The 16,897-nt window shown below is 46.5% G+C and overlaps 2 protein-coding genes across 5 annotated transcripts in view; one reads left to right on the top strand and one right to left on the bottom strand.

Annotated features, from left to right (window-relative positions):
* Positions 1-8,422, top strand: part of PPL (periplakin) — a 48,202-nt gene extending 39,780 nt beyond the window's left edge. Inside the window, exons 17-22 of one of the 2 annotated variants that reach the window (XM_081839497.1) lie at positions 934-1,127; positions 1,827-1,977; positions 2,514-2,597; positions 2,755-2,871; positions 3,712-3,804; positions 4,422-8,422. In XM_081839497.1, the coding sequence (XP_081695623.1) occupies positions 934-1,127; positions 1,827-1,977; positions 2,514-2,597; positions 2,755-2,871; positions 3,712-3,804; positions 4,422-7,085 (3,303 nt within the window). In that variant the 3' untranslated portion in view covers positions 7,086-8,422. The remainder of the gene's footprint in view (positions 1-933; positions 1,128-1,826; positions 1,978-2,513; positions 2,598-2,754; positions 2,872-3,711; positions 3,805-4,421) is intronic. The other variant, XM_081839498.1, reaches the window with a different exon arrangement.
* Positions 8,423-9,527: 1,105 nt separating this feature from the next.
* Positions 9,528-16,897, bottom strand: part of UBN1 (ubinuclein 1) — a 29,955-nt gene continuing 22,585 nt past the window's right edge. For 2 of the 3 annotated variants that reach the window (XM_081839577.1, XM_081839578.1), the window contains exons 17-18: positions 15,795-15,884; positions 9,528-12,233 (exon numbers count right to left, since the gene is read on the bottom strand). In XM_081839577.1, coding sequence (XP_081695703.1) covers positions 12,181-12,233; positions 15,795-15,884 — 143 coding nt within the window. In that variant the 3' untranslated portion in view covers positions 9,528-12,180. The remainder of the gene's footprint in view (positions 12,234-15,794; positions 15,885-16,897) is intronic. The other variant, XM_081839579.1, reaches the window with a different exon arrangement.

The raw sequence follows: 16,897 nt of genomic DNA on the forward strand, positions 1-16,897 counted from the left end.
ATGTATCCAGACAATCACCAGTCAGTACAGTTTCTGAGGTCATCCTATTGTCCCATCTCTGGCTGAAGGGACAAGGGAGAGGGGGTCCGCTTCAGCTGTGATAAGAGATGGAGGAGGAATCCACCTGGCTCAGATTCCAAAGTGGATTCACCTGATCCAATCTGGGTGGAATCATGACCTGAACTGGATCACTGGTCCGCTTCAGAATCCAGCCTGGTTCCAGCCTGTGGGTTTAAAACACAGTCAAAAGTAGGACTTGTAGGGTTGCACACTGCCTCTGTTCCCCTTTCTTTTTTCTTTAAACTAGGGCTGAGGGACTTACGGCCCTCCAGATGTTGCTGAACTACAGCAAGCTAGGCCAATGGTGAGGGATGATGGGAATTGTAGTTCAACAACATCTGGAGGGCTATAGGTGCCACACATTTGCGTTAAACACTCTAAAATAGCACTATCCAGCCACACACAGGCTGAGTGGCTAGCCCATGGGGTTCCTTGCTATCATGTACCTCTAGTGAATATAGAGAGTCCCCCCAACCCCAACAGGGCTTGATGAAATTCCATACAGCTGCTGCCAGGGTTACTTAGTCCTGTCCCCTCGAAGAACTGGGACTGCCAGGACATAAAATCCATACAATTAAAACCTCTTTGCCTGCTTTTAAATGGGCTCCTAAGACTCCACCCTGCTTTAAACCTGGTGGGTGTTTTTTTACATAGAACTTGGGATGACATCAAGCCATTTGCTGGCTCCTGGCAAATTTGTATGATGCTGCTTTCTTGCTTTTTGTCTTTTGTTTTATTATTGAGGCTTGTGTTTTCATTTGTACTGTGACAGATTTAAATCTTTGTGAAGCTGTCCTAGAAAGGTAGGGTAAAAATGTTAACATCGTTTAAAATACTTGATTATCCATCCCCCCCCCCAAAACTTTTCTCCAGGCACTGGGTTCTGAATTGCAGGCCCACCAGCCTTTGCTGAGCGTGGCAGAGCAGGATCTGCAGAAAGCCAAGAAGTGCTCCAATGCCCTGGCCAGCCAGTTCCAAGAGCACTGCCCGGACATCGAGCGCCAGGAAGCTGAACTCCATAAGCTCAACCAGCGGTTCGGCAACCTCAACAAGCAAATAGATCACAGGTCAGGCTCTGAGTGGAAGAGGGGGTGAATGAAGCACTGGCAATAGAAGCAGGAGAAAGAATGTCCAGACCCCTCTTTCCCCAGCCCTGTGTCACCAGGTTATCTTGCGGAGGACGTTTTAGCTGTTTGCGTCCTCCCCATCCCTGGAGGCTCTCAAAACGGATGGTGGTTAATACATACAAATGGGAGCTGCAACTGAGAGCTGCATTAAAGGAAGCAGATAAATGTAGACTTTTTTTGCTATAAAATGGGAGAGTTCATCCAAATTCGTCAAATATTTAGTCTAGTTTAGATTAGGGCAGTGGTTCCCAATTAGCTAAGTACTGCAGACCCCCCTGTTTTTCAAAAGCCAAGCCACTGACTACTTTTGAAAATGTTGCTATATCTCTCTGGTAGTTTTTGTTATGTGAACCCTTCAACATGTACCAGTGCAAGACTGGAGTGCATGTCTTCCAGGCCGCAGTCCTGCACAAGTCACATGACCTGCGTTGTTTTTGGGTGCCACAGTCTCACACGAGAGCACGCCCCCCCATGCAATGTCCTGGACAGTTGACTGGTGTACATACCATGGACCCCCTGTGATCCACGGACCACCAATTCGGAACCATTGGTCTACTAGGAGGGTGTTACAGTTAATGGCACTGTGACATTTCTGCTAATGTCCATCCCAAGCAAGTATTGTTCCACTTCCCTTCACAGATCTCAGGTGTTGCAGAAAGCAAAATTGTCCTACTCCAACTATCGCAGTGGCTACAACAACCTGAACCAGTTCCTGTGTAACGTGCCCAACTATGAGCCTCAAGAAACCGACAATGTCAGTCAAGTGGAAACCAAGCTGAAGAACCAACAGGTAATCATATAACAGAATCGTAAGAGTTGGAAGGAGCATCAGAGTTCATCCAGCTTTCTTGTCCGATTCCCTTGCATCCTGTGATAAGCTGATTATGCAGTAGGACTGTGATCCTAATCTGGCTCTGATCTGAACTGGACCCCAAATGAAATCAGGGGTCTTGCACAGCCCTAATGTTTAATTAGGGTTTTAAATGATGCAGGTAGAGAACATGGTCTGCATCATCTCCTTCCCACACCCTGCTGCTTCCAGCTGCATGTGTAATCAGGGTTTACACAGAGTTTAACAGCCCCAATTAAACTTGTGGAGACTCTCATCTGTGTTGTCTTATTCTCCCCACCCCCAAACTTGCTGCCCAGCGGCCCATCTGCCTTATGGCAACCCGACTGCTCTGGGAAGATCTGTTGAGACCAGAGATAATGGGAGATGTAACCCAGAAACATCTAGTAGGACCACATTAGCTATCCTGATCTAACAGACGGTATTGCCATTGGCTTCTTGCTGTTTCACGTTTTTTACTTGATCTGTTTCTGCAGGCCTTGCTGGGGGAAATTGCCAGCAAAGAGCAAGATGTTCAGAAAGTTTCCGCCGAGGCTCAACAGTATCAGCAAGCAGTGAAGGTGAGGATGGTGGGACATGGGTGGCTCAGAGAAGCAGCAGCCTGTGTGGCTAAAAGGGTTGCTTACAGGAAGAAAACAACCCTATCGCAGAGGAGATGTACTATGGAGCTGTGACGGGTTCTCTGTAAGTAGATTTTCATCTCCCTCCACTCTGCAGGACTACGAACTTGAAGCAGAGAAGCTGAGATCCATCCTTGACCTGGAAAATGGTCGCAATGGCTTCATGAGTAAGAGACCCAGAATCCAGTCTCCAGCCGCTAAAGTGAAAGAAGAGGTACTTGCTGGTTTTGACAAGCCCTCTGCCACAGTCTAAGTGACTCCTCTAGGCAGTATTTCAATATTTTTCATGTTGAAGGTCCATAGCTCAGTGGCATGCTTTGCATGCAGAAGCCCCCAGGTTCAATCCCTGATATTGCCAGATAGGGCTAGGAGAGAACCCTGCCTGAAACCCTGGGGCGCCACTGTGAGTCAGCATAGGCAATACTTCACTAGATGTACCTGTGGTCTGGCTTCATACAAGGAAAATTTATGAATGTGCTATGTTCACCCTGAAGGAAACAGCAGTTGGCTCTGTGGCTTGACACCATCTTGGGTCCATTCTTGGATTTGTCTCAACAGTTTGCGTTCTTGCCTCAGCTCTGCCAAACCAGAACCAGAGTCGCTTCCAACAAAGGAAGGATGTCCTGACTCCACTGCATGACTAGGCCTCGATGTCATAAATTTGATGGGGAATGATCAAGACTGAGAGGCACTGGGAGGAAGACACTGATCTCTCCTGGGTGCCCAGAGGCCTTGTTGGGCAGTGCATCAACCAAAACTTGCTTGACTGCAGAAATACCCCTCTGAATGCTTACTCACTTGTCCAAAACCCCATCAATGACCACAGTTGCCAACTCCCCAGAAGCATGGAAGGAGGTTGTCAGCTTCTTTTATCTAGCCTGAAAATTGGTTCCTGCAGAGCTCAGGTCCTGCTTATGGGCTTCCCATAGGCATCTGGTTTAGCTATTCCAAGAACAGGAATGTAAGACTAGATGGCCCATTGGCCTGATCCAGCATGGCTCTTCTTATGTTCTTAATACCTTTTGTTAACCTCATTTCTTTTTTCCATTCTTAGGAAGCTCTCCTGGCTGCAAAGTTCACGGAGGTGAATGCTGTCAATAAGCAGAGGCTGCAGAACCTGGAGTTTGCCCAGAATCTCTTGAGACAAGTGAGTGTGAGAAGCTTAGGCTTTAATTTGCTTCTCTCTGTTCTAGCTACTTAGTCAGAACTCTGGAAAGAGGAAGATGCACATAGGCTGGGGTGCAGACTTAAGACAGGCAGAGAATCCTAGCTGGCTGCAAGTTACAGAGCTGTTTTGTGAGAAAACATCCCAACTCTGCATGCCAATTTTTAATGAGAATATGCCCATGCAGATGGCAGGAAGGGTTCCATCATCACTTAACAGAACATGCCAGCAAGGCTTTTTAAAAAAGAGGGGGTGGCAGACTAAGGCTGCAATCCTACACACACTTACTGAATATAATGGGATTTCTAATTACGATTGTAGCTTAAGACTGGCTCTCAGTACCCATCAGCCCCAGCTAATATGGCATGGGAGGGTGGGAGTTGGGAGTCCAGCAACATCTCAAGGGCTAGAGGTTCCCCAGCCCTGTACTTGGGAAGCAGCTCCTTCAAAGACAGCCAGACTCAGAAGTAACATGCATAGGATGCTAGCAGCTTGAAAAGAGTTTCTATCTGGCAACATTTGTCTTTGATTAGAGGGTGGAGGGAATGACAAATGATGCTCCAACTATAGCAACTCATCCTTTTTTTCTTTTTTGGCAGCAGCCAGAGGTCCAAGTGATGCAGGAGTCTGCTCAGACCAACACGTTTGAGAGGCCGCTTGAGGAAGTCTGGAAGTTAAGGAAGGAGCTGGACGATGAGAGCCAGCGCCGACAGCAGCTGGAGGCAGAGATCAAGGTCATCCAGGAAAACATCCTCCTCCTGCAGAACCAGAAGCCACAGGAGACCGTGGTCAAGAAGGAAGTGTTGAAGAAAGTGCCTGACCCAGCACTCGATGAGAGTTTTCACAAGATGCAGCAGAACCTGGCAGAAGAACAACGCAAGAACCAAAACTTGCACGACGAACTGGAGGTCCTGAAACTCAAGCTGCGAACCCTGGAGCATGAGAGGAGGGAAGGTGGGCAGGAGTATGTGGTCAAGGAAGTCCTTCGTATTGAGCCGGATAAGGCACAGGCAGAGGAAATCCTAAAGTTGAAAGAAGAGCTGGAGGATCTCAAGAGGCAGGAAGGGAACCGTCAGAATGAGATGGCTCTCTTGCGCCACCAGGTGGATGCTCTTTCCAATGAGAAGAACAAGGAGCAGGAGAAAGTGATGGAAAAAGAAGTAGTGAAGCTGCAGAACGACCCCCAGCTGGAGACAGAGTATCAGCAGCTGCAGGAGAACAAACACAGGGAGAGTACACTGCGGAAGCAGCAAGAGGAAGAGCTTCGCTTCTTGCAAGACAAACTGAAGCGGCTGGAGAAAGAGCGGGCGATGGCCGAGGGCAAGATCACCGTCAAGGAGGTGCTGAAAGTGGAGAAGGACCTAGCAACAGAAAGGGAGGTGAGCGAGCTGCGACGGCAGTATGAAGACGAGAAGGCCAAAGGCCGCTCCAATGAGAGGGAGAAAGCAGAACTGCTCAGGCAAATCCAGGCTCTGGAAGAGGAGAATGCCAAAGTGATTGTCCAGGAGAAAGTCCGGGAGATTGTCCGTCCAGACCCCAAGGCTGAAAATGAAGTGGCTAACCTTCGCCTAGAACTGGTGGAGCAGGAAAGGAGATACCGGGGTGGGGAAGAGCAGCTGAAAACTTGTCAGAATGAGCTGGCTGCCCTGAAGAAAAGAGGGCCCCTGGTGGAAGTGCAAGAGGTTATCAAGGAGGTTATAAAATACAAGGCTGACCCAGAGACTGAGATGGAGCTTCAGTCTCTCAGGGATGAGATTGTGGACCGGACCAGAGCAATTGAGAGGGCGGATCTTGAGATCTATCAGCTGAAGCAAGAAATTCAGACCCTGAAAGATGCCAAGCCTCAAGTCCAGACGAAGGAAGTGGTGCAGGAGGTGCTGCAGTACCGGGAAGACCCCCAAACAAGAGAAGAAGTGGAGTCCCTGAGAGCTCAGCTGGCTGAAGAGCAGAAGAAGCACCTGGACCTGGAAAGGGAGAGGAAGTTGCAGGATGAGAAGATCAGACAGAAGGAGGAGGAACTCTCTCAGGTGAGGGAGAAGGTGGTGCAGCAGGAAGTGGTAAAACTGGAGCAGGACCCTGCTTTGAAAGCAGAGGTCAGCTCCTTCTCACAGAGCATAGAGAATGAGCTGCAGCAGATTGACTCACTCCGAAACGAAATGCGCAAGCTGCAGCGGAGGAGGTCGGAGCTGGAGCGCCAGCTGGATGAGCTGGAGAAAGAGAGGCAGGCACGGCGGGAGGCAGAGCTGGAGGTGCAGAGGCTGAAGATCAGGCTGAGCGAGCTGGAGGAGCAGGTGAAGGAGACAACAGAGAGAGTCACCGTGAAACAGAAGGTGATCCTCCAACAAGATCCGCAGCAGGAGAAAGAGCACGCTCTGCTTAAGCTGGAGCTGGAGGAAGAAAAACATAGGAGGCAAGTCCTGCAGGCCGAGTTGGAAGCCCTGCAGAAGAAATTGCAGGCACTGGAAAAGATGGAAGTCAAGGAGAAAGTAGTCTTCTCTGAGAGCATCCAAGTGGAGAAAGGAGACACTGAATACGAGATTCAGAAGCTGAAGAACAACCTGGAGGAGGAAAGCCGGCGGAAGATGGAACTAGACACGGACATCAACAGGCTAGAGGCCAAGTTGTCAGAAGTGGAATTCAACAACTCCAAGTCTTCCAAGGAGCTGGACTTTTTGAGGGAGGAAAACCACAAGCTGCATCTGGAAAAGCAGAACCTTCTGTTGGAGATGCGGAGGTTGCAATCAGAGATTGAACTCACAGTAACAGAAACCCGGGATTTAAGAAACATGTCACAGGTGGACAGCGGCGTGAACCTAGACTCCCGGTTCCAGGCTTTGGAGAGAGAGCTGGATGATCTGAAGAGGTTATCTCAAGACAAAGACAACGAGATTGAACAGCTTCAAAACCGTCTTCAGACAGTAGCTATCAAGAGGGAGCAGAGAGAAAATCACTTGAGACGTTCCATTGTGGTCATTGATCCAGACACCGGGAAAGAGATGTCACCAGAAGAAGCCCACAGGTTCGGGCTTATTGAGTGGAGCTTGTATGTCAAATTGAAAAGCCAAGAATGCGACTGGGAAGAGATCACAATGAAAGGGCCAAGTGGCGAATCTTCAGTAATCCTTGACAGGAAGTCAGGGAAGAAGTTCTCAATTGAAGATGCCTTGAAGAGCGGAAGGTTAACCATGGCTCAGTACGACAGTTACCTCAACAAGGAGTTGTCCATCCAGGAGCTGGCTGTCTTGGTGTCTGGACAGAAATAGCTGCTTCAAGAGAGATTTTTTTTTTTAAAAAAAGAACTATTCTTAGGCGGCTGGTCTAGAGCTGTACCGAATATTACAAACTTGGACTTCTACTACCTGTTGCTTCCAATAGGTGTATATTCCCCAAACCTGGTGCCTGTTCTCCAATGTAAGGTTCCTTTAAACTGCACTTACTTGCTTTTATCAAAAATATTTATGACTTGCCACCCCAGGCCAATGCTCCAATTTGCCAAAGTTGCATGTTACTTTTGTCCCCGCCAGTCAGTGGCAAACCCCTGTGCACTGGGGTGGCAGGGAGTGGGTAGAAATCAAATGATTACCCAATGCTATTTTTGAATGAGAGCTCTCCAGCTTGGCTTTCCAAGCTCATGTGGTCTCTACCAACACATTCCCTTAGTGAAGTAGTTAAGAGTGATAGCTGAACACTTGTGAAATCCCATCTGAATCTCAACTTAATCTTGAACTTATTTGGTGAGCCATTTCCCCCCTAAGCCCCTTCACCCAGGAGTAGCAAATTTAGTGCACTTCAGATGTTGTTGAACTCCCAACTCCCCACCAGCATGGCCAATGGCCAGCGATAATGGGAGCTGTAGTTCAACAACTTCAGGAAGGCATCAACATTGACTAACCCTCATCTCTGCAATGTGTGGAGAAACACTAGCATTATCTTACAGGGCTGTTGTAAGGACAGCTGAGTTTATGTGAAACTCTCTGAGCACTCTAAAGTGCTATATGCATACATTGTTACTGCAGGAACTGGTTTTTACTCCTGGATGTTATTTAAAGACAATACTAATAAAGCCAAAGGAAGAATAAACTCACCAGTGGAGACCCAGTAACCAGCTACTGCGAAGAATAGCAGTCTAAAGGCAGATGCTGTTCAATGCTATGCTGTGATCATTGAATATGTTTGTAGAAGCTTCAGCATAAGATGACACTTAAGCACAGTGCAACTCCTTTCTACATAATAAACTGTCAGACTCTAGTACGTAGTCTAAGATAGTGATTATCATTGTGTAACTGAGACAGTAAACAATATGTGTGTGTATGTTTAGAGCGACCTGCTTATCTTTCAGGTCATACTTGTGTAGGGAAGCTCCAGTCCTTAAAAAGGAAAGGAGGTTAAATAGAGGATGCTGCAGTTAACAATCCCCAAAAGTGCCTCTCATTCCATTGTCACTGTTAGAATGGAACAGTGGGTACTTATGATATTTGTGCTGGTGTTTGCTTAGTTGTTATTTGACTGTATGAATTCTCAAAGTATGCATTGTAGAAGGGAATGGGAAATTTTATTTATGCACCCAAATAAATGAAAAAATACTCTGCAGCAATCTAAACTGATGATTTCCTCCCATTTAATATTTGCCATTTCATTTGTACACATAAAAGATAAGATATGCAGGGCGTCTCACTGCATCTGGTATGTACACCACTGCTTGTAAAAGGACATATAAAGTGGAGAATGTTGGCATTTTCACAGTTTGTATAGACAGGCTGTGTTACACAAATCCAAGCAGGTGCAGAAAAAGGATGGAGACTGTCATCTCAGCTGCTAGTTTTTCTGAGGTCATGGGCCTAGTGCAATTTCCAGGCTCAGTAGAACTGCCAGGATCCAAGGGCCTGACTAGCTCACAGTCCCTCTACCTGACAACAGAAACAAAATTAATTGTGCACAATGTACACAGGCTGCAGAATTTAAAATAATTCAATACAAGCAGCCCCACACATAAATACCAAGATGGCTGGCAGTATGGTTTGGGGACGAGAGACAGAATTTTCTTAAGCCTTCGGAAAGCTTAAAAAACAAAACAGCCATGCTGCATTCCCAACACAGCTCAAAGGAAGCAGCCTTGTAACAGGTCAAACTATTTGCTCATCTACTCTAACTGGCAGAGTCTCTGGTATGGGAACATGAGAAGCTGTCTTATGCTGAGACAGACTACTGGACCTATCTGTCTCAGGATTATTGGTACTTACTAGCAGCAGATTTTCAGGGTTCCAGACAAGAGTCTTTTCCCCACCCTGCTTGGAGATGCCAAGAATTGACCCACAGACTTTCTGCATGCAAAGCGGCTGCTCTGCCACTGAGTTATGGTCACCTCTTTGCCTTTTCTTTGAAAATAAAGAGAATGAAAACAGCAATTTGGAAACTGGAAAACAATTTTATTCAGCTGCTGTATACAAGATTAGCCATTTTAAACGTCTCCTCCATCTTCCTCATTACCTAGAAAGGCCCCTGCCCCCACCCACCCACCCACCCACAACACCCACAAAAATAAATTGCAGCTCTTCCCACACTCAAAGAAGCTGCTTTTCTAAGTTTTTAAGTGCCATCTGGTGGTGCACATGCCCACCATAAACAAAAATCTCCCAAAAGGGTCAAAGCCAAGGCAGAGAGAGAGAGAGAGAGAGAGAGAGAGAGAGAGAGAGACCCCAGTGCTCTTGTTCTTGTCCCAACCAAACGCTGATAGACCCTGCCCTGCCATGGCTCTGTTTGATTAAGTTCTCTCACTGTTCAATGCAAAAGAAAAGGCGGGGAAGGAGGAGGGGGAAGAAATAACATTTCCCTGAGGCAAGAGGCTTCATGAGATTTCTTTCTAAAACAAGAAGTTTCTGCTCCAGCCACTGCAAATGCACAGGTAGCTTTTGACAACAGAAGCTTTCAAAGGGAGAGCAACAAGAGGGGAATTGCAAGTAGCTCAAGAAGGCCTCAATCCTGTCGAAATGATAAAACAGTTCTCACAAGAGGTAATTAGCACCCAGCAGGATTGAGGCCTGACCAGAAAAAAAGCAAAAACAAAAAACAAGCCCATCTATTACAAACTTCTGTGCTTCAAAACTGGCAACCTTAACATTTGGTCTTTGGCTCTTTTACTACAACCTAGAGTTTTTATTATTTTTACTTTCTCATGGAAATGATGGATATATTTTCATAAATAAGCTTGACATAATCCAATTCATTTTGTTGGGGAGATGTACAAATAAATTAGGGTTTATGTCCATATTTACTTGGACTTCAAAACAGGCATGTTGAAGGAATGAAGTTGGCTCCAAATTTGGTCATAATCCAAGCAGAACTCATTGTGATTTATTTTCTTTCTCTCTTTTTAAAAACAACGGGGCTCACACCACTTAGAGGATCAAGAGCTTTCTGATACCAAGGAAGAACCATCCAATGTAGGGCTCTGAAGGGAAGGGAGTACCCTGAGGAGCCATGTGGTTTGTTATGAACAGTTTTTGTTTGCAAGCCACTGGACCGAACCTGGTCTATGGCCTTCCAGGAACAGAAGAGGCTGCTTGTTCCAGCAAACCTCTTTTCACAGGGATTGCCATATGTGCCCCTCTTTGTGGCAATGTGTTTCATAACCTCTTTTCTCCCCAGGGCAAGCAGCATACTGCTTCAAGGTCAAGTGAAGCGGGGGAAGGTTTAGTTAGTCCTTCAGCCCCCACCCCTTCCTAGTTCTCTTACACAAATTACCCACTGACCAACTGAGCTGTCAGTCACCTCCTCAAAGCAAGGTATTTATGACAGCTCTGATGCACAACCACTTTCACTTTCCAGCAAAGAGCACTGGTGGGGTTGGCGCTGGCCCTGATGAGCCTACACTACTCCCCAGACCTCCACAAAAGAGCTTAGCCACCAAGATTCTTAGCAAAGCCTGAGCAAGCTCTTAAATGAAGAGGGTCAAGACCAATTTCCAGTGATTGCACAGGAAAGGTTCTCAGAGAGAACTGCCCTGTCACCAGAATACAATGGTTCCATTATCATGCTGGTGCTAGAACAGCATCTCCAAATAGATAATGGTCCGCAACCCAGTAGTCCTACAGAGGGCCAGCTCCACACACTCATGTCTCTGTGCACCGGTATGCAGAACTCTTTCCTCCAGTAGAGCAAAAGTAGAGCTCTAGATCTCACCTTGCTTACAGAACACCTGCTGAAATCTGAGCCCGGGGAAAACAGCTTTAGGGCAGGGATGGTGTATCTGTGGCCCTCCCACTCCCATCAGCCCCAACCAGGATAGCCAATGGTCATGAACGATGGGTTTGCAGTCCATCATCTTCAGGTAGACTACAGGTTCCCCATCCCTGCTTTTGGGGAAACTCAGGTCCACATACTCCACACCTACCGATCAATATCTATTTTGTACTCTGCTTAGCACTAGGCAACTCCACAAGGTCAAGTCCAGAAAGTAGTGTATAACTCCAGAAAAAAAAGCTCTTATCAAATAAAGCCCAACACGTTTTAAATACAGCTAAGAATTTTTGAGGGGGGGAAACAACAACAAAAGAAAGAGCCCACACAAAAAGAGCTTGAAATGTTTTGCACTCTTGCTCCACCATAAAAGGCACTGGAATTACGGCTTTGCTATACACAATGACATGCTGGGAAAGAAAGGGGACTTGTCCAATCCTATGCATTCAGTGGTAATGACAGGGCAGGGAAGAGGGCAGGATTGACCATACCAGAAAATAAAAGGCAGAGAAGCAACACAAAAAGATCAGAATGCCAATGTTCATGAATGCATCTCAAGGCCTCACAAGTCTCTGTCCTTCTGAGAAGACCAATGAGCTGATTGACTTTACAAAAGATGCCACAGAGGAAGGTGGGTCTTCTTGGTTGACGTCAGCATAGCTTTATTACAGGTACCATAAAGGGGGGGGAACCACTTGTGACTGTCACTCTTTGATTAGCTTAAGCCAGCCAAGTAAACCCAAAGCAGGAATGTTCAAGCACCTTCACATAGTCCACTGGAAAATCAAGGAGTGAGAAACAACTGGATTCAGAGGTATGTGACAAGAAGGGCTTGGGTTGTCGTGCTCAGCTTCTAGAGCCCTGCCTGCATCTCTCCCTCCCACTCAGGTGCCTGAAGTATGTGAAGCCAGGGCAGCTGCCAGAACGGCACCAGTTAAGTGCTTCCTTTCTTAGTGCGAGGCACAGATCCCTGTGGAAAGGGACTGGTCCAAACAGGGAAGGAACCTCCAGATCCACTCCATTCAAAAAGGAACAGGGGGTGGGGAGAAAGGGCACCTTGCGTCCGTGGCTTCATTCTGCAAGTCCCTATCAGGGCTTGTCATGTCCTCAACTTTCGAACTGTCACAATTTCCGTGGCTGTACATTGGACCCTTTACCATGCAGCTGAGATGTATCTGAAAGAGATGCAAAAGAAGAACTATTACTGTCCCCGCCCCAGCAGTGGAAGCTCCAAACATTTAGTTTACCAAATGATTAGCAAGTGTTACTAGCCATAAGCTACTAAAGAGTTTAATTAATAGAGACATTGACAGACAGGAAGGGATGATCACTGCAGTCTGAAAAAAACCTGTGACTGAAAAACTGAAGTTCTGTAAACAGAATTGGATCCTCAAATGATTACAGCTTGGGCCTTGCTGTCCTTTGTACTGCATCATGGGACAGTAAGGCTTTCTCAAGCATTTGGCAGGGACCAAAGAAGAGGAAGACGGATAGGAGGGAAGAAGGAAAACATGGTACCCATGTTCCCATGCTCTAATGAATGTGCACAACAAAGGTTTAGGTTCCCCTAGCTAAGTTCTCTCTCATCCTTGGTCTTGTGGGCAGGCAAAAACACACCCAAGACTCTTCTTGATATCACGTATGGTTGGTGAGTAAGCCTGGTTCACAATAGTGCATCACTGGTGTAATCAAGTACTGATGAGTTATGGATGATTTGTCTTAAACATGCAGCAAAATGTGGTGACAAAATCTGTAGAGTTCCAGGATGGTACAATGCACTGTACTCCTTATACAGGTGAATGAATGGCATACTGTGCTAAGTAAAAGCAAACCCTTTCACACAACAGGGAGGCTACAACCCCTCTTCAATAAATGCTTTAAAAAATAAAATTTAAATGTGCCAAGCACTAAACAGTCCATTCTATGACCATGTTGCACTATAGGTGTAGACTAAGACAAAAGCACAGCAGCGGAGGCAAAAAGAGAGAGTTCTCCCTGTGGCAGCTCCTTTGCAGGTTGCTATTTGGCACAGCACTCTGTGTGATGCACACTTGCAAAGTTCAGCCTGTAGACCTCAAGCAAGACAGCAAAACCCATCCTCTGGAGGAGGGATGGAGATTGCTGGACTCAAATTTTCATCAACCCCAGCCAGCAAGGCTCATAGTCAGGGATGGTGGGAGTTAGGGTCCTGGAACATCTAGGGGGCCACAGTTCACCTACCCCGGCTCTGGAACATATTCCAAAGAATGTTTCCTCAAGGTCAGCTTACAAAGCTTCAGCTATCTACCCATCCAATCGCATCCAGGAGACCTCAAAAGCTCCTGCACCAATACATGCTATTCCCCTGGCCACTGGAAAGCAATGAGGTGGATTTTCTTTGGGAAAGGGTTCCTGAATGTGGGTCTTCCAAGAGAGGAATATTTTTACTCCGAGTAAAAAACAACAAAGTAGCAACCCCGCTACTTGAGGAAGTTCCTCAAGGCCTGGCTAAGGATTCGCTGAAATTCAGCCACCCCGAGTGTTTTGAGCTTTTGAAGAAAAGCTAATAATAACTGCACTCTGTGCTGTTATCTGAAGTATTGTTACTATGCAGTGAAGTGTTCCTAAGCAATGTAAATGCTATTTTTACACTCTGAGTATGTCAGATACCCAAGGCAGTGAATGAAGGGTTGGAGCTCATTAGCAGGGCATCTGCTTTGCATGCAGAAAGTTCCAGCCTCAATCACCAACTTCTCCTGAAACTTTGAAGAGCCTCTGCCCGCCAGTGTAGATCAATGGTCTGACTGTGAACGAAGGCAGCTTTCTATGTTCTCCACAAGATCCAAATCAATTAAAACATCGCAATTTAAAATTACGTTTAGGATACACAACACAGCAGCACAACCCCCCTCCGCAACAAACAGAAGTAGCAGCAGCAGCAACATCACCACAAGTTATTAGCAAAAACTTTGCAATAAAAACAAGCAATAAATTAATTAGCAGGGAGGGGTGCAGGGGAAGCAACCAAGTTGCCATGGCACCATGTTCTGTACTTTCAGAGAGATTGGGCAACCTACAGAAACGACCTCCTAAATGGGAAAAAAACACATCCCCAAGTGACTTCTATGTTGAAAGTTTAACAAGAGGCTGCCAACTGCCATATAGTTCCTCTAAACACCTAGTGCAGCCAGGAGCATCCATGTCTTGTTTCAAGGATTTAGAAAACAGGTTGCTGAACCTTTTCCGAGCAGAGGGCTGCACTGAGCCACAGCCAATTCTCCAAGGGATACATGCCAAAATGGGAATGGCAGAAAAAGAGAAACCTTATTTGTATTTCTTTCTTTCTTTCTTTCTTTCTTTCTTTCTTTCTTTCTTTAAAAAAGAAATATATCAGTGATACGTAAGGTGGAGGCCACAACCAGCATGTAAGGAACTATTATTAATGGAATTAATGCTTCCTTCTTCCTCTCCCTACCCACAAATGTAATTCCTTGTCTTCCAACTAAAAACATTACCGCCTACTTGAAGAACTTCCTACACCAACCTTCTTGCTTCCTCTCCATTCATTTCCTTAGAAATCATTCTCAAATGAAACAATTTATGCTCCCACTCCCTAAGTTACTTTATTGACCTCCACATTAATTACTCCCTTTCCCCGTCATGAAGAACTCCCCCTCTTTCTTTCCTGTTTCTGCTCCCCGCTAGCTCATTTAGTGCTCACCACTCAATTTACCGCTGGGTTAAAGTGCAGCTGTGATGCTTCGTCCCACTTAATGCTGCAAGGCTTTCAACAGCTCTTGGGACTGATCAGTCAAGACCAGCTCCCCTTTGGCAGTTAAAGCATCAGTGTTACCGGAAATAAAGACATTAGGATTGATGAGGGTTCAAGAAGCCCAGTGAACACAGACGTTTGCAGCTCAAAAACAAGGTGGACGTTTGAGGAACACTTAAAGGAAATCCTTTGAAAACATTTAAAACTCTCATTGAGGCAAGATTGCAAGACCTGCGGAAACTAAGTCCCCCACCTTGAAAAGTGTCAAATGTTGCGAGTTCTCCATGGGCCACTGAAAATATCTTGGGGGCCACGTACAGCAGACAAGCTATGGGGTAGCCACCCATGTTAAAAGCCAGCCCAGCCCTGTATTTGTGCCTTGTGGGCAACAGTTAATCCACATGTGTGTGTTTCACAGAAAGAAAGGCCTTGGGAGGGGGGGAGTAAAATTGTAACCTGGGGCTTTTCTGAGAAAGCAGCTGTATGTAGTTTGATGGCAGAGCATCTACCTTGCATGCAGAAGACCTCGGGTTCAATCCTGGCATCTTCAGGCAGGGGTGGGGGGAGAACCCTGCCTGAAACCTGGGAGAGCCATGGCCACTCAGTGCAGACAATACTGAGCTAGACAGACCAATGATCTGATTCTGTTTAAGACAGCTTTCTAATATTTAAGGGGAAGGGTTATTTAAGCTTCCTGTGTTCCAGCACAGCTTCAATAAATATTTTCATATCTTTCTCCTGAAATAAAATTGTTTGAAATTGGAATAAAATATGTTCCTTACAAAATAAAAGAAATGGATGGCATTAGAGCATCCTGGGCTTTACAGAGGTTTCCTAAACCACAGGAGTTGTGAACCTGGAGACAATGGCAAGGGTGGTGGCTCTCTTGCTGCAAAGCAGGAGGGCACCTGCGGGGTGAGTCACAAGTGCAGAAGACAAACAACAACAGCAGCAGCAGCAGCAGCAGCAGCAGCAGAGGAGTTACCTGGCAGGCTGTGTGCTAAATGGGCAGGCAGCACTGAGAGTGGGAGGGGCGCTGCCTGGCGCAGGCTGGAGGGCAAGCCAGCCAAAAGACCTAGAAAATGGGGAAGAGGAGAGAAAGAGAAAGAAAGGAGAGAAAAAGGAGGAGGAGGATGGAATAAAGGAGAAACAAATGTATGTTGAAGACAGAAACAAGCAAAGAAGAAGATGTCTGCTGGTGGATTCTAATGAAGAAGAGCTGCCCCTCCCTCCCCAATGTCTGTCAAGTTCTGCAGCCAACAATCAGGTGGAACTAGTTCAACTGATGGGCTACAAAGCACAATTCAGTTCGAGCTGAGACTTGTTGGGGAAAAGAGGAAAGAAGCCTGGCTTGTCCAACCAGTGCTGGTTGTGGAGCTTGACATTCAGAGGAGCCCCTGCAAACCAAGAGTGGGTTAATAATCCCTGTGCATTACTGGCAGCCCAATGCATGAACTGACTCTACTGAAAAGCAACTGATCCAGGGCAATGTGAGGGATATAAAATATAGATTTGTGATGGCAAGGGCTCCATTCACACATACCAAGCCATCATGGAATAGGTTACAGGGGCAGTCGGACCTCTACTCTTGCCCAGGGCAAGCCATTCCTGCTGCTTTCCCATTTCCCACATTTTTCTTTAAAATTATTTACACTCCACGGCACAACTGTAGCTTCCAAGTCGGCTCACAACACGAGCTCCAAAACTGCACTATAATACAACAAAGGCATAGACATCTAGCAAATAAAAAACCAGCAGATTATGTTGATCCAGTACATTCAAAGCTACTGAGTGACTGAACAGACAAGCCTGTTTTACCTGACACCTAAATGCAGGCACAGGCAATAGCTGATGAGGAATAGGAGGCAGTTCCACCACCAAAGGAAAGGCTACCTCTTCCTGGTAGGCTACCCCATCCTAAGAGGCACCCTGAGCTGAGCCATTGAGGAAGACCTCAAGGATCGGGCAGCTTCACATGGAAGCAAGTGGGCCTTCCCATACCCTGGTAGGCCCAGACCATTAAACGCATGGGTGTGGAAACTCTGGCCTGAGGGCCAAATTAAGCCCTCCAGGGCTCACAACGGCTGT

The sequence above is a fragment of the Podarcis erhardii genome (genome assembly GCF_964252035.2).
Source record: "Podarcis erhardii genome assembly, chromosome: 14".
Classification (NCBI taxonomy): Eukaryota; Metazoa; Chordata; class Lepidosauria; order Squamata; family Lacertidae; genus Podarcis; species Podarcis erhardii.